Source organism: Peromyscus leucopus, unplaced genomic scaffold, assembly GCF_004664715.2.
Source record: "Peromyscus leucopus breed LL Stock unplaced genomic scaffold, UCI_PerLeu_2.1 scaffold_1259, whole genome shotgun sequence".
NCBI lineage: Eukaryota > Metazoa > Chordata > Mammalia > Rodentia > Cricetidae > Peromyscus > Peromyscus leucopus.
The window spans coordinates 16,461-41,037 of record NW_023504401.1 but is presented as its reverse complement, the minus strand read 5'-3'; the positions used below and the strand labels follow the sequence as shown (position 1 = coordinate 41,037).

General features: G+C 37.0%; 1 protein-coding gene across 1 annotated transcript; it reads left to right on the top strand.

The window, feature by feature from the left end:
• The first annotated feature begins 7,039 nt into the window (after positions 1 to 7,039).
• On the top strand, positions 7,040 to 24,038 carry LOC114687592 (vomeronasal type-2 receptor 116-like). The gene is made up of 6 exons (XM_028862197.1): positions 7,040 to 7,233; positions 9,356 to 9,647; positions 9,931 to 10,725; positions 12,124 to 12,351; positions 18,463 to 18,586; positions 23,155 to 24,038. Exons 1-6 carry the CDS (start codon positions 7,040 to 7,042, stop codon positions 24,036 to 24,038), a joined length of 2,517 nt encoding a protein of 838 aa, XP_028718030.1.
• The last annotated feature ends 539 nt before the right edge of the window (positions 24,039 to 24,577 follow it).

Sequence of the window (24,577 nt, the reverse complement as noted above, 5' to 3'; positions counted from 1 at the left end):
TGTATCTGTTGAGATTTGCTTTGTGACAAAGTATGTGGTCGATTTTAGAAAAGGTTCCATGGGGTGCTGAGAAGAAGGTATATTCTTTTTTGTTAGGATGGAATGTTCTGCAGATATTGATTAAGTCCATTTGAGTCATAACATCAGTTAAGTCCTTTTTTCTTTGTTAAGTTTCAATTGGGAGATCTCTCCAGCAGTGAAAGTGGGGTGTTGAAGCCTCCCAGTATTAATGTGTGGGGTTTTATATGTGGTTTAAGCTTTAGTAATGTTTCTTTTACAAATGTGAGTGCCCTTGTGTTTGGGGCATAAATGTACAGAATTGAAACTTCATCTTGGTGGATCTTTCCTGTGATGAGTATGTAATGCCCTTCTTGATCTCTTTTGATTGATTTTAGTTTGATGTCTATTTTGCTGGATATTAGGATGGCTACACCTGCTTGTTTCTTAAGACCATTTGATTTTCCTAACCTTTTATTCTTAGGTAGTGTCTATCTTTAATTTGAGGTGTGTTTCTTGAATGCAGCAGAAAGATGGTTCCTGCTTTTATATCCATTCTGTTAGCCTGTGTCTTTTATAGGTGAATTAATTCCATTGATATTAAGGGATATTTCCCTATTTGCAGATGACATGATAGTATACTTGAGTGACCCCAAAGATTCCACCCAGTAACTGATACATCTTATAAACACCTTCAGCAACATAGCAGGATACAATATCAACTCAAAAAAATCAGTAGCCTTCCTATATACAATTGCCCAACAGGCTGAGAAGGAAATAAGAGATACATCACCCTTTACAACAGCCACAAATGATATAAAATACCTTGGGGTAACACTAACTAAACAAGTAAAGGACCTATATGACAAGAATTTTAAGTCCCTGAAAAAAGAAATTGAAGAAGTTGTCAGAAAATGGAAAGATCTCCCATGCTCATGGATAGGCAGGATTAACATAGTAAAAATGGCAATCTTACCAAAAGCAATCTACATATTCAATGCAATCTCCATCAAAATCCCAACACAATTCTTCACATACTTGGAAAGAATAATACTCAACTTCATATGGAAAAAGAAAAAACCCAGGATAGTCAAAAGAATCCTGTACAATAAAACAACCTCTGGAGCCATCACAATCCCTAACTTTAAGCTCTACTATAGAGCTATAGTAATAAAAACAGCTTGATACTAGCATAAAAACTGACATGTGGACCAATGCAATCAAATTGAAGACCCTGACATTAATCCACACACCTATGAACATATAATTTTTGACAAAGAAGCCAAAAATTTAAAATGGAAAAAAAGAAAGCATCTTCAACAAATGGTGCTGGCATAACTGGATATCTATGTGTAGAAGGCTGCAGATAGATCCATATCTGTCACCGTGCACAAAACTCAAATCCAAGTGGATCAAAGACCTCAACATAAATCCAGCTACTCTGAACCTGATTGAAGAGAAAGTAGGAAGTAATCTTGAACACATTGGCACAGGAGATTACTTCCTAAATATAACACCAGTAGCACAGACACTGAGAGAAACAATCAATCAATGGGACCTCTTGAAACTGACAAGCTTTTGTAGAGCAAAGAATATGGTCAACAAGGCAAAGTGACAGCCTACAGAATGGAAAAATGTGTTCACCAACCACACATCGAACAGAGGACTGATATCCAGAATATATAAAGAACTCAAGAAATTAGACATCAAAATGCCCAACAGTCCAATTAAGAAATGGGCTATAGAATTAAACAGAGAATTATCAACAGAGGAACCTCAAGTGGCTGAAAGACATTTAAGGAATTGCTCAACATCCCTAATTATCAGGGAGATAAAACCAAAATGGCTCTGAGATAGCACCTTATGCGTGTCAGAATGGATAAGATCTAAAACACTGAAGACACCTTATTCTGGAGAGGATGTGGAGCTAGGGGAACTCTCCTCCACTGCTGGTGGGAATGCAAGCTTTTACAATCACTTTGGATATCAATATGGTGCTTTCTTAGAAAATTGGGAATCAATCTCCCCCAAGATCCAGCTATACCACTCTTGTTCATATACCCAAGAAATGCTCAATCATACCACAAGGGCACTTGTTCAGCTATGTTCATATCAGCATTGTTTGTAATAGCCAGAACCTGGAATCAACCTACATGCCCTTCAACTGAAGAATGAATAAATAAAATGTGGTACATACATACAATGGAACACTACTCAGCAGAGAAAAACAATGACATCATGCTGTTTGCAGGCAAATGGATGGATCTAGAAAAAAATCATCCTGAGTGAGGTAACCCAGACTCAGAAAGACAAACATGGTATGTATTCACTCATAGGAGAATACTGGATGTAAAACAAAGATGACAAGAATGCTACTCACAACTCCAGGGATGGTACCTAGAAAACAGGACCCCAAGAAAGGCACAAGGGCCATCCATTGACAAAGAAATGGATGAGATATACATATAGAACTTGGATGTGAGTGGGGATAATGAAGGGCAAGGGTTGAGGGAAAGAGAACTTAGGGGAGAAGGATATCCCAGTTGGATCAAAACAGAAAGGGAGAACAAGCAATAAAAGTTCATGAGAAATGAAGACCACATGAGAATAGGAAGAAGCAATGTGTTAGAGAGGTCCACAGAAATCCACAAAGATATCCCCACAATAGACTACTGGCAATGGTCGAGAGACAGCCCGAACTGACCTACTCTGGTGATAGGATGGCCAAGCACCCTAATTGATGTGCTAGTAACCCCATCCAATGACTGAGGGAACCAGATGCAGAGATCCACAGTCAGGCCCCAGGTGGAACTCTAGGAGTTCAATTATGAGAAAAGGAGGTTTTGTATGAGCTGGAATTGTTGAGACCAAGGTTGGATAAAGCAAGGGGACAAATAGCCAAATGAATGGAAACACATGAACTATGAACCAATAGCTGAGGAACCACCAACTAGATCAGGCCCTCTGGATAATGAAACAGTTGATTAGCTTGATCTATTTAGGAGGCAGCGAGGCAGTGGGACTGGGACCTGTCCTCAGTGCATGAGCTGGCTGTATGGAACCTGGGACTGATACAGGGACACTTGGCTCAGCCTGGGTGAAGGGGACTGGACCTGCCTGGAATGAATCTACCAGGTTGAACTCAATCCGTAGGGGGGTCGTTTCCTTGGAGGAGATGGGAATGGGGGGATGGGCTGGGTGGAAGCCGGCGGAGGGGGGCAGGAGAGGAGAGAACAAGGGAATTCATGAATGATATGTAAAATTAAATTAAATTATAAATAAAAACAATAAATTTGAATATGCATGAAGAGGGCCCTTGTCATTTCTTCTCATATCTCATATTTCCTCTGTAGATTATTTCTATCAGTGATATCTTAAGAGCCTATTGAAAAGTGGAATCCCAGTGCAGAGTCTTTGTAATATTTTTCTATTTTTAAAAAATAATAGGTAACTTGAGTTATGTGTTTGTGTATGTGTGGTTATGTGGACATGTGTGTTCAGATAATCTTGAAGCCCCAAAGAAGCCATCTATCTGATCCTTTCAAATTATTGATACAATTGGTTGTGAAGAGCATTTTTGGGGGATACATATGAGGACCTCTGCACAATAAATATGTGATATTAACTACAGAAACATCAATTCAGTTTCTGAAATGTTCTTTCCATCTGTTTATCAAAACATACCAGTATCTTCTAAGTTTCTTCTGTTCTAACTCCTAGGATGCATCAGAATCCTCTTCCCATGATTTTGCAAGGAGGTATATTGTTTTACCCTCATTGACAAAAACTTTACACTTTCACAAATATCCTTTTTCTCTCACTCCTCAACTGTATCAAAATCAAGTGTTCAGTCTGATATTAAAGAAGAAGTTTGAAATTATGTTGAGCACTTCTGCATTTTAGAGCAGAGAAGATTATTCCACTCTGTACTATTGCCCAATGGCTAGGTCTTAGGAAATGTAAGGCTGAGTAGGTTATAAGAGACAATATAGGAAACAATACTAGACATGATATTGCTAGGCAACATCAATAGAGAAAATAGTGAAAGTCATTTTATAAGAGATAGGACTTGCAATGTAAACCAGTATATTTTGGCTATGAACCAACTATATATTTGCCAGTGAGAATTTATTAAATATGAGTTCAGGAAGATGATTTCTCTGTGATCTTTTGAAAACAATGTCTGTCTATTCATAACAAAATTGTGCAGCACTTGGGGATAAAGATGCATCCAAGCAGGCCTTCAGTGGAAGAAGGAGAAAATCTCCAAAGCCACAATGATCTTGCCCTTGGTACTATGGTACAAAGGTAGAAAATTGACCCAGACACTGCAGAACAATAGCATGCTGAATGTCAAGAACTTGTTTTCATTGAATGTGTTAGGCAGATTCCTGGACAAGAAAACCACAGTGAATCTCCCCAGAGCCAGGCAGGCCACATACTCAAGGACACAGTGTAAGCCAGTGACTGAACACTTGATGCACACAATGATGATGTAGCCATAATCAGATGTGTATTGATATCAACAGAAGAAGGATAAGCTCCTCACAAGACTGCACAGAAAATAGCTTGGATCCGAGTACATATGGCAATGATGTAGTTAGTGGCCCTGAAACAGAAAGTACCTTATAGTTATTCCAGAGGCTGTGATTATTAAAGCCGTCAACACAGTCACAGTTTTGGCCAACACAGTGGAAACATGCACAATGACTACAACTCCAAATGTGATTTTATGCAGGGTGCATGTAGCTGAGTTGGGATGGCCAATGAAGAGCAAGGAGCACAAGAAACAAAAATGAGTGAGATAAGGAAGATGTAACTGAGTTTCTGGTTGTTGGCCTTCACATCGGAGGTGTTGTTGTGCTTGAAAAAGGCCCCCAGAACCAGAGTTGCGGAAGCATAGAAACTACAAGGCCATTACGGCAAGAGCCATCCCCAGGTGGTCTTCATAGTTCATCATGATCATAAGTTTATGGTTGCATTGGTTCCACTCTGTGTTGACATACTGGTCCTCTGGACACTTCACACACTGATCCACAACTCATGAAGAAAAGAAAGTATGATTAGTACAGATTTAGCATTGATATTTTCAGAATATTTCCATTAAGTGTGTTGAAGAAGCACTGAAATATTCGAATTTTGCTGTTGAGGATGTATTTAAAAAATATTGCTGCATAGTAATGCTTCCTTTTCATAATGTTTATTTTTATATGTGGAACAAAACCAAAGAATCATTTTATGTTCATTTAAGGTTATTGATGAGATAGATCATTGGTTGTGTTTTCAGGAAACACAGATTTTGTAGTGTATTTTGGAGGCAATGATGAAAGGATTTATATTGGTGAATTCATAGAAGATATATTCATTAACCATAGTTTTGCTGAATGCATTTTTAAATCACAGATCACATGCATTCAGTGTCTCCTGAGGTCTTTGTCTCTTTTAGGAATGTTGCCTCTATGAGATATAAAGACTGTTTCTATATTGGGATCAGATCTCTGATATATTTTCTAATTCAAATTTTCCAGCCCAAATACATTGAAATAAAACAACTCTAAGTCGAATTGGTAAGGTGTATGTATTTGTATATGTTTACATTTGTGTAAACTCAGGAATTTGAGTGTGATTGTGTTTTTATGGGTGTAAGCAGGAGGAAGAAAGAGAATTTTTATGAATATAATATCAGTATTTGAGAACTGCAAAGAATAAAAAATAACACAGCACTAGTTGTGTCCTTCTCTGGTATTAGGGACAGCAACTTGCACAAAACAAGGAGTCATGAACATTTTAAATGTTTAGTATTGAATGTGCAATAAGATGGAGAAGAGAACAGTAGTCCTGTTTGCTTCATCTCAGATAATAAATCACAACAAACAGCAAAGACTTACCCTATATTTTTCTTACATTCTCTGCAGTTCATATCCACTGAGAGAGGCTCTCTATCCCATACTCAAACGAACATTATCACAGGGGCAGTGCAGGTTCCAGAATGCAAGTGAAGTAGATGAGTAGGAAAATTGTATGAGAAAAATTTATACATAAAACACAGGGTCACTTCCCAGTTTCTGCTTGCTTCTAACATACCCAATAAAAACCACATTAAAAAACACAGATAAACAAGAAGAAATCAGTCAACACATGGTATTGATCTGTTAGACTGAATCATGGAGGGGAATCTTGGTTTAGAAATCAAATATTCAATGTATCTTCTCATGAATAATGATTGGTTGTGAGGAGGAATGATAGGACTTATATAGTGTATGAAATGAAGCATACAGGTTAGGTGTTCTTTCTGAGCTCTTTGAATATTTAAAAAAATCAACATTTAATTTGTAAATGAACTGTGGTTCTTTGATGAGTTGAATAGTTTTGGAACAGCAGGATTCAGAAAATTAAACAATTTGTACTGATTATTGGTTTTCAAGACAAGGGCATCACAGGCTTTGGTTAGATATTCTGTAACTGATACTGGTATAAAGTAGGCCACACTCTAAATGCTGTGTGTAACTCAGATAATCTAAACATGAAGCTGCTTTTCCATGACATGGACTTTGTGATACAATTCCAGGGTGAAACTGTGAATTGTTAATTTGTGAGTCCCCCTGAACCATTAATGCATTTCTCACTGTGGATAATCTAACAAAATACACTGACATCATTTCTAAAGCTGTTAACACTAACAAATTGCTGAGGCAGTCATGGCACCAAACTTTCCCAAAATGTCATCTTCCCTGGGGCTTTACTATCCAAAAAGATAAATGATGTCATAAGACTAGCTGAATTATCATCTTATATATTTATCATCCAAATTGAATGTTGTAGACTGTGGACATCAGATGAAGAGCCCCAGGGAAGAGAGTTTAAAAGTATTCTCAATGGGTGAGGAAACAACTGCAAAAAAAGAAAATGAATTATGAAATCACAAGTGGTCTCTTATTAGCCACAGAAATAAAAGCATGTGGAGATATCTGGGTGCCCATTTGATATTCTGATCAGCATGGCACGTCACAATCCAAATTTCCCAGGGTTAGAGCAGAAAAATATGTTCACTTTGATTTTATTCTTCTTGCTCCTGAACATCCCACTTCACATGTCAAGTTCCATTCATCCTAGTTGCTTTTGGACAATGAAGCAGAGTGAAGACAAGGATGGAATATTTCAGTCATGTGCCTTCATACTTGATGCAGTACATGGGCCAGTGGAGATAACAGAGTTCATACAACCTTTCAAAGTAAGGTAAGTGCCTTATGCTTTCTACATAAATGTCATCAGGGATATTTCATGAGGGGTCAGAGGATGAGGATCAAAGCAATGCCTTGAAACTTCTGCCTTGTTCTCCCAACCCGCACATCAAAAATCATCTCCAAATTCTTTTAGAAAGTCAATGCCATTTTTCTACTTTTAATTTGTCCAGAGAGTGTTTTGTTTTCCCCCCAGTTACCCTCTAACTTCCAAACCTGGAAGCTGAGAAAAGAAAGGACCATACATTGTTGCATCATATATGGTCTGCCTCATCACATTTTCCATATCACAATATCTGGTGATGTCTCATCAAAAAAAAAATTCTAATTAAATGAATGTCACCCTAAGTGGGTACAAAAAATGGCCATAGAGTAGAGTCAGCCGATGGATATGCCATCAATGTGTAGTTTTTAACACATTGCTAGGACAAATAATATTTTGGCACACTAGCTGCAGAAAATTTTCACATAGATATTCATTTACTCTCTCAGATGACCTGCATGTACTTACACTGTGCCTTCTAAAGATACATCAAGGATGGAAGTAGGAAACCTGTCTACTTAGAACATCATATGTGTTCCTCTATCTCCACACTTTACTGTATGCATGTATAATCACTGGCCTTTAATTTCAAAGTCCATTTATTCACTTTCTTTAGAACAAAGAAGGATTGTATGGACTGTAAATGGTATGTTTGCACTCATTGAGAACTGTGGCTGTCCCTAAAACTGGTGACTGCTTACTTCAGTAGTCACTTGCCTGAGAGACAATTGTAATGTGATAATTGGCAACAATTTTTAATAAGTGTTGCCCACTAGCTCACATTTACTGTTATTTAAGAAGTGTGTTTCTCCTTTCTCTATATGTCTAATCTGTTTATTCTCTGACACTTACATCACATTCACCACTTTTGTTTTCCTTTAATTTTATTCATTATATCTGCTTATTTTATCAATTGCTAGACTATCTATATTTTGATTTTGTGTATATTTGATCTTTATTAGTTAGATGACATGAAATGACTAGGAAGAAAGAGAAATTATTATTCATCTCATAGACATAAACACAAACTGGTATCATTTTCTTCCAACTGACTCATCACCCACTTTTTTAACATAAAACTCCATAAACTTTTTTCATACATTTTACATTTTAGACTCTTCTATTTTACCAACATGTAATACTGGCACATACAAATTTAGTAGGATGCTATTCTTGTGTTAATGTAACTGAGGAGGTATTCAAACAATGTTTTCTACAAGAAAAATTATCTTGGTCAGATAAACCCAATGTAAATATGTGACATGCCAGTGTAAACATAAAATAAGTGAACAATACTAAAGAGGTAGTACATACCCTTAATCTCTGCACTCATGACCTAAAGGAAGTGTATCCCTGTGCATTGAGGTCAGTTTAGTCTACAATTGGAATCCATTCCCTAATTATGGATTAACTGAGCTTTAACATTATGCATATTCACAGGTGAATACAGATATACATGTTTACCAAATCTGTCTCTGATATTTGATTTTATTTAAAAAATAAATCCTTAAAAAAGATTTTATGGCCACAATAGGTAAACCAGAAAGAAAAAAGATAAGATGATCAGGATCACATATGCTAGTTATATTGCCCACTGATGATAAAGTATTATAATTAACAGCCAAATGTTGCCCAGAATAGTGTGCATAGATCTGACATTCATGATTGCCTTACCCTATTCAGTTAATTTCATAAAAAAACCATAAACTCAATGGCTCACACATCATGTGTGTTTTTTATATTTCTCAATAATTAAAAAATGAAATCATGATCAGGTTTACTCTTTGATTAAACATTGAGCATTTTGAGAAAACACTCAAAAGCCAGAGATGCAAAAGACTGTCTATGGAAGAGGCTGATGGCTCATTTAATTATAGAAACTGTAGTATGATGAACATTTAAATGTTGTGTAAGCTTCCATCTTCTTATATAATGCCAACATCCAAACACAGAAAATATGTTTCAGTCTTTGGGGGTACTTGAGAATACTATCCAGCACAGGATAGACCTTATATTGATTACACATGATTATCTGTAAATCTCTGTCCCTATTAATCACTGTAACCTTTTACAGAGGAGGAAATGACAACAATCAGTTTGCACTGGCCTTAGCTTTTTCAGTGGATCAAGTCAACAAGAACCCTGATATTTTACCAAATATGTCTTTAATATTTGGATTTCTAGCAGGTGGTTGTAAGTTCATGGCAAAAGCATATGATATCATTCAATCTTCTGTAAAACATCATTATAATGCACCTAATTATGACTGCTTAAATCTGGACATATGTTCAGTGGTGCTTTCAGGACCAAACTTGGCAGAATCTTTAGTAGTTGGGAAAGCAATGGACCTCTACCATTCTCTGCAGGTGAGATTTTGTGTGATAGTTTTGCAAGAACTCCTGTTTCTACTGGTGCCATTCCCACATGCTAAGAAGAGTGTGAGGGACAAAATGACCTAACACTTACATAAAACTACATAGTTCAAGGGTACTATTCAGAGATTTTGTGGGCCTTTCATATTTCTCTTTTTAAAGTATAGATAAGAGAATAAGTAACAGGTAAGGGTTTTTTTTAAGAACTCTTTGCAGAAAAGTGTGTTTAACAACTTATTATAATGTATGGTACCTCATGGTCTTCCCTGTGTCTCAGGTCATTCAGCTTACCTTTGGACCCTTCCATCCTATCCTGAGTGATCATGAACAATTTCCTTATTTGTATCAGATGGCCCCCAAGGACACGTCTCTAGCCCAGGCCATGATTTCTCTCATGATTCATTTCAGCTGGAACTGGATTGGGCTGACCATCTCAGACAATGATCATGGTATCCAGTTTCTCTCATATTTGAGAAGAGAGATGGAAGAAAATATAATCTGTTTTGCCTTTGTGAACATGATTCCTGTCAACATGCATTTATATGTGTCAAGAGCTGAAACATATTATAAGCAAATCATGACATCATCCTCAAATGTTGTTATCATTTATGGTGAGACAGACAGCACTCTAGCTTTGAGCTATAGAATGTGGGAATCTCTAGGTATACAGAAAATATGGGTCACCACCTCACAGTGGGATGTCTCTACAAGTAAGAGAGACTTTACACTTGACTCATCTCAAAAGACTCTAACTTTTGCACACCATCATGCTGAGATTTCTGGTTTTAAAAATTTCCTCCAGACATTGAGCCCTCTCACCCCAAATGAATACCTGGCAAGCCTGGAGTGGATGAACTTTAACTGTGAAGTCTCAGCTTCTAATTGTAAGACACTGAAGAATTGTTCATCCAATGCCTCATTGGAATGGCTAGGATTACAGACATTTGATATGGCTTTTAATGATGGCAACTATGATATATATGATGCTGTGCATATCGTGGCCCATTTCTACCAGGAGAAGCTTCTTCAGACAATGGAAAAAGTGAAAGGACATCAATATAATTGCTTGAAGGTAATGTTTCTTCTATTGGATGATATTTGGTTTCATCAATGTCAGAGTCTTTAATAGTCTCTCTGATTACACATTCTAGTTGATTAGGAAATATTTTTCCAAATATAAGCTTACTGAACATTTTTGCTCCTGAGAAAGTAAATATAAAGGTTGGTATAAATCTCAGTTGCAAAGGCAGCAGAGTAGGATACAGAATTTATCAAGGTAAATCAGTGATTTTCTTACAGAGCACCTGAATATCATCACCCCTCTTCAAATACTGGAAACATAAGAGTCTTTCCTCAGTATTCCTCTTCCCGATGGGAAGATAAACTTTTGTTTGTTAGTCATCAAATAAGTGGTAATCAGTGTAGGGGATCATTTACTACTCTGTTATTAACTGATTCTGCCCCAAATCTAGGCACTGGAAAACACACAAAAAATAATGATAGGATTCTGTTCAGTACATACATGTGTATCCATATGTGTGGATGGATGGCTATCATTGTTTATGGATGTATGTGTTTGTTTATGTGTATCTGGGTATATATCTGTGTTGATGTGTTTATATGTGTTTCTGTCTATTTGCATATCTGTCTGTTTGTAGAATAGCGTTAATTTGTCTTACATCAATGTTTTTCCTGTAGGTGTGTGTTTTTCTATGACTCTTCCTGTATGTATTTGTCAGTGTGTATGTCTATATGTGCCCATGTGGTTATTTGTGTATATTTTTTGATTCGATTGTGCATATATATATCTGTGTTTCAGTGTATCTGTGTGTATTTGTGTGTGTGGCTGTCTGACTTTGGATTTGAGCCTAAATTTGTATCAGTGTCTCCCTGTGCATTTTGTGCATATGTATATCTGTGTTTCAGTGTATCTGTGTGTATTTGTGTGTGTGGCTGTCTGACTTTGGATTTGAGCCTAAATTTGTATCAGTGTCTCCCTGTGCATTTGTATCTGTGTATATCTATAAAATTGTGAGTTTGTGTGTGTGAGCCTGTGTATGTTTTTTTGTGGGTTTCTTTTACTGTGTGTCTGTTTGGGTGCATAAGTGTGATTTTGTGTGTCTGTATGTTCACATGTGTGTCTTGGCTTACACATGTATGTGTGAGTAAGTAGTATGTGGCTGTATTATGTTTATATCTCTGTATGGATATGAGTGTGTGTATGTGTGTGTGCACATTTAATATTTCTGTTTGGTGTCTGCATGTATGTCTGCATTTGTGTTTGGTAGTTTCCACTGAGAGGACTGCAATTCTAGGGACATTATGATAATTTTATTAATCCACTTGCTTTCATTGAGATTTCTCAACTATGCACTTTCAATAAAGTTGTATTTGTGATGAGATCAGAATAAATTTTCTGACTTTGAGCAATGACACACACACTGTTATAGAATTGCTGACTGTCTTTCAGCTGTACTCCATTCTTAGGAAGACCCACTTCACCTATACTGTTGGGGACAAAGTGATAATGAAACAGAAAGAAAAACTGCAGGCAGAGTATGACATTTTCCAGATTTGGAATTTCCCAAATGGTCTTGGACTTAAGGTGAAGATTGGAAAGTTTATCCCATATTTTCCACATGGTCAACAGCTACATTTATATGAAGATGTTATAGAATGGGCCACAGGAAGTAGAGAGGTGGGTCTGACCTATCTGTTCTGATTTCCATTACACAGCATTTCTATTTGTGATTCCCTGTAACTTACTGAAATGCAATAGATTATCACATTAGGAACTATTCTTTAGCCTCCTTTAGTATGACACTCCTTTTTACTTTTTGATATGATGTTTTATTAATTCTTTGAAGATATCAGACATAAACACATTGAATATTTATCATACTAGAACCTGTTTCTGTCTTTTAGTATAAATATAAAAATGCTTGTTAACACTGTTTAATATTATTTCCAGTAAAGTAAAATTCTCTTGGCACTCTGATTACTACACAATGATTTTCCTTTTTTCTGCTGAACACCTGACACCAGTGCTGAAAAACTGAGGCTAACTGTAAATGAAGAGAAAATTACACATATGCAAATCATTTTTTTATTACAGATTGAGTTCAAAAATAACCATGGCTACAAAGAGAATCCTTGTCTCCAAAAACAATACAAAAAATAAAGACAAGGGCTGAAAGAAGGAAAGAAAACGAAGACCTGCCAGTAATTAAGGTCATCTCTTATTTTTTTTTTATCTTTTTTTCCCCGTTTTTTTGAGACAGGGTTTCTCTGTGTAGCTTTGCGCCTTTCCTGGATCTCACTCTGTAGACCAGGCTGGCCTCGAACTCACAGAGATCAGCTTGGCTTTGTCTCCCAAGTGCTGGGATTAAAGGGGTGCACCAATACCGCCTAGCTAATTTTTTTAATTTAAAACAATTTTTTTTTTCATTTTACATACCAAACACAGATCCCTCTCTCATCTCTGCTCTTGTACCCCCCATCCATGCCTAACCCTCTCCCTTACCAACCCTTCATTTCCTCTGCTAAATAAGTAAGTTCTCCCATGGTTGGACAGCAAAGTCTGGTACATTCAATAGAGGTAGAACCAAGCCCCTAACCCCTGCCTCAAGTGTGAACAAGGTATACAACCATAGGTAATAGGATTTAAAAGGCCAGCTCATGCACCAGAGATATATCCTGATCACAGTGCCAGGGGTCCCTCAAACAGACCCAGCTGCACAAATGTCTCCTATATGCAGAGGGTCTTGTCCAGCCCCAAGCAGATTCCACAGCTGTTGGTCTAACGTTTCTGAGTTCCTCTGTGCTTGCTTGAATTGTCTCTATAAATTTCCTCATTGTGACCTTGACCCCCCTTGCTCATATAATTCCTCTTCCCTCCTTCAACTGGACTCCCGGAGCTCGAAGTGTTGGTTGGTTGTGTATCTCTGCATCTACTTCTATCAGTTACTGGATGAAGGCTCTATTATGACAGCTAGGGTATTCACTAATCTAATTAACAAGATAAGTCAGTTCAGGAACCCTAATCACTATTGCTAGTTGTCTAATATTGGGATATCCTTGTGGATTCCTGGGAAATTCCCTAGCACCAGGTTTCTCCCTTAACCTATAAAATCTCCCTCTATCAGGATATTGCTTTCATAATCCATCACTCCCCCAGCTATATCTTCCCATTCCCTCATGTTCTCTTCCTCCATCTTCACCTCTCAATTGCCCCTCCATATCCCCACTCCACTCCTGAAAATCTCTGTTTCCCCTTCTCAAAGTGATTCTTCTGTGCCTTGTGTCCTTGCTTTCAATGGAGATGTGGGTTGTAGTCTGATTATCCTCTACTGTGCATCTAGTATCCACTTATGAGTGAATACATACCATGTTTGTGTTTCTGAGTCTGTGTTACCTCACTCAGGATATTTTCTACTTCAATCTATTTATTTACATATCATTTGAAAATAAAGTTTGACTTCTTACTTTCCAATTTATATGCCTTTCATATCCTTTTGTTGTCTTATTGCTCTTGCTAGAACTTTGGGTACTGTATTGAATAGATATGGGGAGAGTGTACAGCCTTGTCTTGTTCCTGAATATAGTGGCATCAATTTGAGTTCTGTCCATTAAATTTTATGTTTGCTACTGCTTGCTATAAATTGCCTTTATTATATTTAAGTATATTTCTTGTATTCCTGATTTCTCCAAGAACTTTAAAATGAAGGAATGTTAGGTTTTGTCAAATGTTTTTTTAGCATCCAATGAGATGATCATGTGTTTTTAAATTTCAATTCGTTTATATGATGGATTACATTGATAGATTTTTGTATGTTGAACAATCCCTGCATCTCTGGGATGAAGTCTACTTTATCATGGTAGATGATTTTTTATATGTTATTGGATATGGTTTATCAGTATTTTATTGAGTCTTTTTGCATCAATGTTCATGTGGGAGATTGATCTGTAATTCTCTTTCTTTTGCATCTTTGTGTGACATGGCTGTCAGGGTAACTGTAGCCTCTTAGAAATAATTTTGCAATGTTCCTTGTGTGTTTCCATTATGTGGAAAAATGTGAGGAATATTATTAGTTCTTCTTTGAAATCTTGGTAGAATTCTGCACTGAAACCATCTGGCCATGGTATTATATTAGTTGGGAAACTTTTAATAACTGTTTCTATTTCCTTATAGATAATAGGTATATTTAAATTGTTTAACTGGTCTTGATTTAATTTTGGTATGTGCTACCTATCTAGAAAATTTTCAGTTTTCTTAGAATTCCCAATTTGTGGAGTACAGATTTTTGAAGTATGACTTGATGATTCCCTGTGTTTCCTCATTCTCAGATTTTATATTTCCTTTTCATTTCTTATTTTGTTAATTTGGATATTCTCTCTCTGTCTATTAGTAGTTTCCATAATGTTTTTTCTACCTTGTTGATTTTCTCAAAGAACCAACTCTCTGTTTCATTGATTCTTTGTACTGTTCTCTTTATTTCTATTTTATTGATTTCAGACATCAATTTGATTATTTCCTGGCATCTATTCCTCCTGGAATAGATGTTTCTTTTGCTTCTATAGCTTTTAAGTATGCTGCTAAGTCACTAGTGTGAGATATCTCCAACTTCTTTATGTAGGCATTTAGACTTATGAATTTTCCTCTTAGAACTGTTTTCATAGTGTTTCATAAGTTTGGGTATGTGGTGTCTTCATTTTTGTTGATCTCTAGGAAGTCTTTAATTTCTTTATTTCTTCCTTGATGCAGTGGTGATTCAATTGAGCATTATTCAGTTTCTATGAGTTTGTAAGCTTTTTGTAACTTGTGTTTCTGTTGATTTCTAACTTTAAGACATGGTGTTTTGACAAAATACAGGAGATTATTCCATTTATTTTTGTAAGATTTGCTTTTTGACTGAGTGTGTGGTTACATACTAGAGAAGATTCCATAGGGTCCTGAGAAGATGGCACATTCTCTGTATTTGGTTTGAATGATCTGTAAATGTCTATTAAGTCCATTTGAGTCATAACATCTCTTAGTTCCATTATTTATTCTTTAAGTTTCTGTATGGCAGACCTGTCCATTGGGGATATGGCAGTTTTGAAGTTTCCCACTATTAGCGTGGGGCTTGATGTGCAATTTAAGCTTTAGTAATGCTTCTTTTACATATGTGGGTGCCCTTGAATTTGAGGCATAAATGTTCAGAATTAAGACCTCATATTGATGAATTTTTCCTGTGATGAATATGTAATGTCCTTCTTAAACTCTTTTTAATAATTTCAATTGGAAATCTGTCTTTTCAGATATTAGGATAGCTACACCGGCTTACTTCTTAATCCATTAGACTGGAAGGGCTTTTCCCAGCCCTCTACTCTGAGATAGTGTCTGTCTTTGAAGTTGTGGTGTGTTTCTTGTATGCAGCAGAAGGATGGATCCTATTTTCATATCCATTCTGTTAACCTGTATCTTTTTATAGGCAAATTGAGTCCATTGATATTAAAGGATATTAATGACCAGTGATTGTTTATTCCTGTTATTTTTTGAAGGTAGTGTTGTGTTTTTCCCTTTTGGGGATTTGTTGGTGTGGGATTATCTATTTCCTGTGTTTTCCAGGGTAAATCTAAATTTTTAGGTGGGATTTTTACTTCTAGTGCTTTCTGTACGGCTGGATTTGTGGATAAGTATTTTTTTTTTGTATCTGTTTTTGTCATGGATTACCTTTTTCACTTGGTCTATGGCAGTTGAGAGATTTGCTGGTTATAATAACCTGGGCTGGCTTCGATGGTCTCTTTGCATCTGCATAATTTCTGTTCAGGACCTCTTGCTTGCAGAGTCTCCTTTGAGAATTTGGGTGTTATTCTGATGGTTTTGTCTTTATATGTTACTTGACTTTTTTTTTTTGCTTTTCAGCTCTTAATATTTTTTTCTCTATTCTGTATATTTAGTGGTTTGTTTATTATGTGGCAATGGGACTTATTTTGGGCCGTGTCTATTTGGTGTTCTCTGAGTTTCTTGCATCTTTATAGGCATTTCATCCTTTTGGTTGGGAAAGTTTACTTTTATGATTTTGTTGAATATATTCTATGTACCTTTGAGCTGTTATTCTTTTCCCTCTTCTTTCCATATTATTATTAGTTTTGGTCTTTTCATGGTTTCCCAGATTTCCTGAAGGATTTGTGTTATGACTTTGTTGGCTTTAATGTTTTCTTTGACTGACGAATCTATTTCCTCTATTGTATCTTCAGTGCCAAAGAGTCTTTCTTCCATTTCTTACATTCTTTTGGTTATGCTTACATCTATAATTCCTGTTCCAATCCTCAGATTTTTGATTTCCAGCATTACCTCAGTTTATGTCTTCTTTATTGCCTCTATCTCAGTTTTCAATTCTTGTACTTATTTCTTCACCTGTTTTATCACTTTTTCTTGGTTTTCCACTCTTCTTTAAAAAATTTCTTAACATCTTAGCATTGTAGAAATTGTAAACATGACAAACAGAAAAGAAGGGAAAAACTGTGCCTCCTGGCAGCATATAGTTTAATCCCAGTATTCAGAAGGAAGGAGACACAGATCTCTGTGGTAACTATGTCAACCTAGTTTATATGAGGAGTTGAGGTCTCCCAACAACATTGTGAGATCCTCTTTCAAGAAAACTACAAAGAAAAGGAAGATTTCTAGTTAACCATATTGTGGAGATTATGAAAGGCCCAGTGCATAGAAGACACTGTAGTTTCAAAACAAAACTCAGTACTGAAGAAAGGATGCAAAGTGAAGACACGAAAATCAGCAGATTTCTGAATCAGCATACAGATCACTCTAAGCAAGGTTTTCATGAAACAACGACTTTTTATTTTAAACCTTAAGAAATCTTTTAATTAATGTTAAATAAGCTAACTTTTGTTCAGGTTCCCCCAATACTTACAGCTTTTGTAAAGCATCTTCACCTCAGGAAATGCACAACCTTTCAGTTCAATTCTTATTAACTCAGTGCTTTATCAATACAAATGTACCATGCTGTGCCACTTATCTGTTTTTTTTTTCTTATACCCTCTTTTTCATGTTTTGCAGTGTTATTTTATTGGAGTTAATGTACATATTCAGAAATACAAGGAGTTACTTCCCCAGTTTCATATGTCCACTAGTTCTAGATTGCAATGCTATTATTGTGATTAAACACTGACTATACACAAAATAAAGAGGTGTGGTTGATTAGGCTCATGAGTTCCAATCAAGGGAGGACAAGGCAAGATTCTGGATTCAATAAAGCATAGACTCTTAGGGAGAAAACCACTGCTTAGTGATTTGCTCTGCTTGATTTCTCATACAGCACTGACTAGGGATAACAATGCCCACAGTGGGCTGAGCACTCCTAAATCAAATACTAATTAATAAAATGTATTGCAGATAGATTGACAGGCTAGTTCAATGAAGAGGAATCTTTTAGCTCAGGTTCCGACTGACATTTTAATGTACTTTGTGGTAAGTTGACAAAAATTAACTAGAAAAACCTGTTTGCAAGCACCATAGTGTTTGCCCACAACAAACAACCTAGTCTTCTTCCTGAATGTCTATCAAGGTGAAGCTACTCAACTTTATATTAATGTTTTCACACACTGATAAATATGGTTTTATATAATATACTAAGTGAAATATGGTCACTCATTTGGTATATATAAAATAAGCTTATTGTGTACATAACATATGGTCATTCATTTGCTGTATATAGAATAAGCTTATTTCACCAGGTTCATCTAATATAGCTATGGAAGAAATAGGTAAAACTACTGATAAAAGCATGTGTCTATTTTTTCTCAGATGCCACCCTCTGTGTGCAGTGCTGATTGTGGTCCTGGATTCAGAAAATTCTGGCAGGAGGGAATGACAGTCTGTTGTTTTGATTGTAACCCCTGCCCAGAAAATGAAGTTTCTAATGAGACAAGTGAGTGTTTCTGCTAGATAAATTCTTCCCAATGATCATCCTCTCTAACCCACATGGAGATGATTAAAAGGGTTTAAAAGTCCTCTCTACAAATAAAATACATCACTTGCTTATGTTAATTTTTATAGGAATGTGATCAATAACAGCATATCTTCAAGTAACACCCTTTGCTATGACATACAGCTTTGATTAATTGAAAATTCATGTCATGTGTCATTTTCTCAGATAAACAGTTTGATAATCAAAGTACAGCGTGAAGGAATTCTACAAAAGGTCTTTCCTAGTGTGATTATCACCTCTAAAATTATAGATAGATTAAATTACAATTATGAGTCTTTAATAATATTTATTTATAAAATTTGAATGTGTTTGTGTATCTCTACATACATTTAAGGCACCATGTATGTGCAGGAGTCAATGGAGAACAGATCAGGTCATCAGAACCACTGAAATCTGTTATATGGGTGCTAGGAACCAAATGAAAGTTCTCTCTAAGATTAATGGAGACAAGAATAATTACTTGTAAAATTATCAGAAACTGTTTAGAATGAGACAAAAAATTTTAAGCAATACCCAGAGATCTGTTTTTCAAATTATTAATGCAATTTGAAGTCTAGGAAAGTGTAAATGAGATGGCACCTGATATAGAAAATACAGAGTCAGTCCTGTGTTCAATATTTTTCTATACTTCACCCATTTAATAATGTCACAAATATATGATTTAATTTTTTATGGAAGCAACTAGTCACAATTTTCTAAATGTTGTTGAAACCTGCACAGCTCTTGTTAGTCAAATGATTATTTGTTTAGAGTTGGCTCCATGCATATGCCAGATGGATTGTTTTTCTCTTCTATTGCCTGTCATCCTATGCAATGAAATGAAAGTCTGTAAAGGACACTTATGGCCTGTAATATGCCACAGCAATTAAATCCCTTGTAGTAGGAAAAGTTAACCAACTCCTAGAAGTTTTCTTCTGACCTCCATGCACTCACACATACAATATTTACTGAAGTAATTAAACAAAGTCTAGTGAAATTGTTTTAAATGTAAAAACATATAAGAGTAATCTGTATTTATAATGATAAATACAACAAAACTTAAGCAAAAATATTTTATTATTTCTTTCATTATGTGTGTGTATGTGAGAGGAGTGGTTATGTGTGCACAATTGCAGGCACATGTGAGTGGCATCCAGTGTCTCCATAGTTAGTTACACCAGCTGTGAGACACCTGATATGGGTGCTGGGGACCTAACTCAGGGCTTCTGTAAGAGCAGTACATTCTCTTCACAACTGAGCCAACTTCCAGTCCCTTAAATAAATTAATTAATTACATGTGTCTTTAAATGCAGACTTAAAATCTAGAAGCACATCATGACTCTTCAATTATCCACTGATTCAGAGCAACTGTAATCAAGTTTCCTTATCTTGCAAGGTTAAAGAATACAGCTTATGATTGGGGTCCTATTCCTTAAAACAAACAGTCTGTTCTATCACTCTTGCTTGAATGTCCTTGTGTTGAGTTGCTCATGGTGTTATATAAATATCTCCTTCATACTGGAGTACACTTTCAGCATCTCAGTCTCACATAGATAGAAATTAGGGCAGGAGGAATGTACTTGTCTCTTCCCAAGGGGGATGGAATCAGGATGTAGGGGTTTTCAATTCTTAAAATATATGAGGTTTCTACCTTAAGTGATAAGGTTGCTGTTTCTTATGAACAATCCTCAGAAGTACAGAGTCCTTCCTGCCAGATGAAGACTCAACTAAGGGGGCATTAATTTAATATATTTAATTATTTTTGAATTTTCAAACATCAAAATTATATAAATTTCTTCTTTCATTTCATCCTCCTACTTACCCCATATAAACTGAATCACTCTCAAATTCATGAGCTCTTTTGTTATTCTATATGTATACACACATATAAATCTGTACTCATACACAAAGACACACACAAAAAAAAACGTAATGAATCTGAAGGGACTTTAGCCAGACGAAGAGTGGGCAACATGTCTTTATCAAGCTCTACTCTTCTCCCCTATTCCCTTTGCCTTGCTCAATACCATTAGATTACTGAGGAAGTTTGAATGTGATTTGACCACATAAAATTATGAGGAATGGTCTTATTAGTAGATGTTATCTTGTTGGAGAAAGGGTGGTCTTTTTGGAGAAAGTGTGTCACTCTGCAGGAAGAATTAGAACTCTCAGACACTCAAGCCACACCAATTGAGTCAGTTTATTACTGTTGCCTATGGATCAAACATGGATGTAGCTAGAGTTTTCCTGCCTTGCCCACAGTCAGGACAAATCTTTGTCACCCACCAGTCCCACAGCTGCTCAGACCCAACCAAGCAAACACAGAGACTTATATTGCTTTCAAACTGTATGCCCGTGGCAGGCTTCTTACGAACTGTTCTAATAGCTTAAATTAATCCATTTCTACAAATCTATACCTTGCCATGTGGCTCGTGGCTTACCGGCATTTTAACATGCTGCTTGTCCTGATGGGCGGCTGGCAGGCAGTCACCTTCTGCCTTCCTGTTCTTTTATTTCTCCTCTCTGTTAGTCCTGCCTATACTTTGTGCCTAGCCACGGCCAATCAGGTTTTATTTATTGACCAATCAGAGCAATTTGACATACAGACCATCCCCCAGCACAGCCAAGTGCAGACCATCTCAGACACCTGCACTCAGGCCCATGGTCCTAATCATCCTCTATGCAGACCTGCTGGGTAAAGCCACGAGGAACCCAAGAACGGGCTCCCACAAGACATACAGAACATCCCACAGCACATGTATAATTAATTGTAAGGTACGTCTACAGCACCAGGTCTACTTGCATGCCACCATGACCAACCATGGTGTTAATGAACTAAACCTCTGAACTATAAGACACCCAATTAAATGTTTTACTTTATAAGAGTGGCCAAGGTCAGGGTTTCCCCTCACAGCAATAGAAATACTACCTAAGACACTTACTTTTTTGTTTTTGTTTTTGTTTTGTGACAGTGTGTGTGTGTGTGTGTGTGTGTGTGTGTGTGTGTGTGTGTGTGTGTGTGTAGCCCTGGCTATCCTGGAACTAGCTTTGTAGATATGGCTGACCTTGAACCAGAATTCTGTCTGCCTCTGCTTCCCTTGTGCTAGGATTAAAGACATGAGAAACCACCAACAGGCTGCAATTACATACTTAAATCTAGCTACCAAGGTCTGTTCCCTTATTTATCCACTACCTCCTCCTGTGGCTGACTATCAAAGTATTGAAGTCAGAACAGCGATACCCCCTATGGCTGTCCTAATAGACTTGACTATCCAATTAAACACTTCATCCTAATATGGGATTCCTTTTTTACATTTATGAACTGCCATTCTCCTAAAGGGTAAACCTGTCACCTCTCTATCCAGAGGAAGTTCCTTATGTTTCAGCGAAATACCTGTAACCCATCTCCCATGTTCCATTCCCTTCTCCCTCATCCTCTATATCCTGCCTTTGTCTCTTATTCACCTCTGAGTCAAATAAAACTTCTTTGTGTTGAGAACTTGATCCGAGGGTATCTCTTGCTGACTCTGAAGTTTCCTACTGATTCTGTTTAATATTGAATCTATGTCAATGTGTGGTGATATTTCATTTGTGTGTTAATAAATAAAGTTTGCCTGAAGATCAGAGGACATAGCCAGCCATAAACAAAATTCAGCCAGTGGTAGCACATGCACTTAATTAAATCACGTGGCAAGCAGAGTCTCTGTGTGCTCAAGGACACACTAGGGGACAACCAAGCATGGTAACACACGTCTAAATCCCAGTACCAACCATAGATACCTAGAGGTCTGTACAGACAGGCAGTGACAAGGAAGTTAGACAGCTGGGCTAAGAGCCAATGAGAAGGCAGAACAGCAAGGAAATGATTCCGCAGGTTAGACAGGAAGAAGCTCTCTCTTGGGAAGCTACAGTGGCATGGTGAGCTAAGGTTAGCTGGCAGCTCTCACTATTTCTCTGATCTCTATGGCTTTCACCCCTTGGCTCTGTGTTTCTTGTTTAATAAGACTAGAAATTCATCTACATCAGTGTGTTTAGGCTGACAAATTCACACTAGAAAATATATCACAGGTGTTGTCCCAGTAGAAGACACAGTCTCCATCTCTAATAAGGACAGCACTCATAAAATAGAAAGAAAAAATGCAGAGGCAATGTATACCTGATACTAAGACTTTAAAATATACACTGTGCAAAACAGTGGTTAAAGATTTCAGTTTTTGTCACTTAAAAACTTTATGGCACTTTATCATAGCATCCACAATGGTGCTGAAAATACCTGTGTTTTCCTTAAGATGACAAATGGAATCATGAACACACAGTTATATAGACAACATAAGGATTGTTTAGTTTCCTTACACATAAATATAATGAATGAATATTGTGAAATTGAAGCATTGCTGTGTAGCAATACCTTTTACCTACACCCTCAGGAAAAATACAGACATTGACCTGCTTCTGCAACACACTTAATTGAAATGTTTTGTCTCTAAATATGCTAAGCTGCACTAATCATACTTTCCTTTCTCCATCAGATGTGGATCAGTGTGTGAAGTGTCCAGAGGAGCAGTATGCCAACAGAGACCAGAACCAGTGCATTCCCAAATCTGTGATCTTTCTAACCTATGAAGACCCTTTGGGGATGGCTCTGACATCAGTGGCTTTGTGCTTCACTGCATTCACTTCTGTGGTTCTTGTGGTATTTGTGAAGCATCATGACACTCCCATTGTCAAGGCCAATAACCGCAATCTCAGTTACACTTTGCTCATCTCACTCCTCTTTTGTTTCCTGTGTCCCTTGCTCTTTATTGGCCATCCCAAGGCAGCTACATGCATCCTGCAGCAAATCACATTTGGAGTTGTATTCACTGTGGCTGTTTCCACTGTGTTGGCCAAAACAGTTACTGTTGTTCTTGCTTTCAAAGTCACAACCCCCGGACAAAGGATGAGGTTCTACCTGACTTCAGGGGCTCCCAACTATATCATTGGTATCTGTACCCTCATCCAGATTATTCTCTGTGCAATCTGGCTGGGAGTTTCTCCTCCATCTATTGACATTGATGCACATTCTGAGCATGGCCAAATCATCATTGTGTGTGACAAGGGCTCAGTTACTGCATTCTACTGTGTCTTGGGATACCATGGCTCCCTTGCCTTTGGGAGCTTCATTGTGGCTTTCTTGGCCAGGAATCTCCCTGACAAATTCAATGAAGCCAAGTTGCTGACCTTCAGCATGCTGTTGTTCTGCAGTGTCTGGGTCACTTTTCTTCCTGTCTACCACAGCACAAAGGGCAAGGTCATGGTTGCTGTGGAGGTCTTCTCCATCTTGGCCTCCAGTGTTGGCCTTCTGGGATGCATCTTTTTCCCTAAGTGCTACATAATTTTGTTACGACCAGAGAGAAATTCTCTCAAAAGTTAAAGGAGAAAACATCTTTCTGAACTGACATTTCCTTAATTGAAACTGACAACTTTAGTGTTGGTAAAGAACCATCTCTTAGGATACAATACAAGATGCATTAGCTTATGACTCTCAACCATTCTTCTAATGATGATGTCTTGAATTGTCATGAATACTGTTTTTCTTCACATTGTCTCTTATAAAATTCCAATCAACCACTCATTCCACAAGACCTAGCATTAGACAATATCCCAGTGTTCAAGGTCTCTCCTTTCTCCAATATACAATAATAATTGAAATAAACTCTGTTCTTTCGATGTCTGAGTGAATGTGAGACTTTGATAGCACAATGGTGAGACTAAACACGATGTGGTGTTGTCACACACAACTCTCCCCTAACTACACACACACTCTCTCTCTCACATCCACTATGCCTCCAATAACTTTCCAAAAAGAGTACTCCAAAAGATAAGAACCAAAGATGACAAAACAATACACAGTAAGACAAGGCAAAAATAACATTTCCTTAAGTTTTCTCAGTAATTTGAGTTTTCTCTTTA

Excerpts from the sequence above, each read along its gene's own strand:
- LOC114687592 (XM_028862197.1), top strand. The coding sequence starts at position 7,040 with ATGTTCACTTTGATTTTATTCTTCTTGCTCCTGAACATCCCACTTCAC. Across the intron at positions 10,726-12,123 it reads ATCAATATAATTGCTTGAAG|CTGTACTCCATTCTTAGGAA; the intron begins GTAATGTTTCTT and ends ACTGTCTTTCAG. Across the intron at positions 18,587-23,154 it reads TGAAGTTTCTAATGAGACAA|ATGTGGATCAGTGTGTGAAG; the intron begins GTGAGTGTTTCT and ends TTTCTCCATCAG.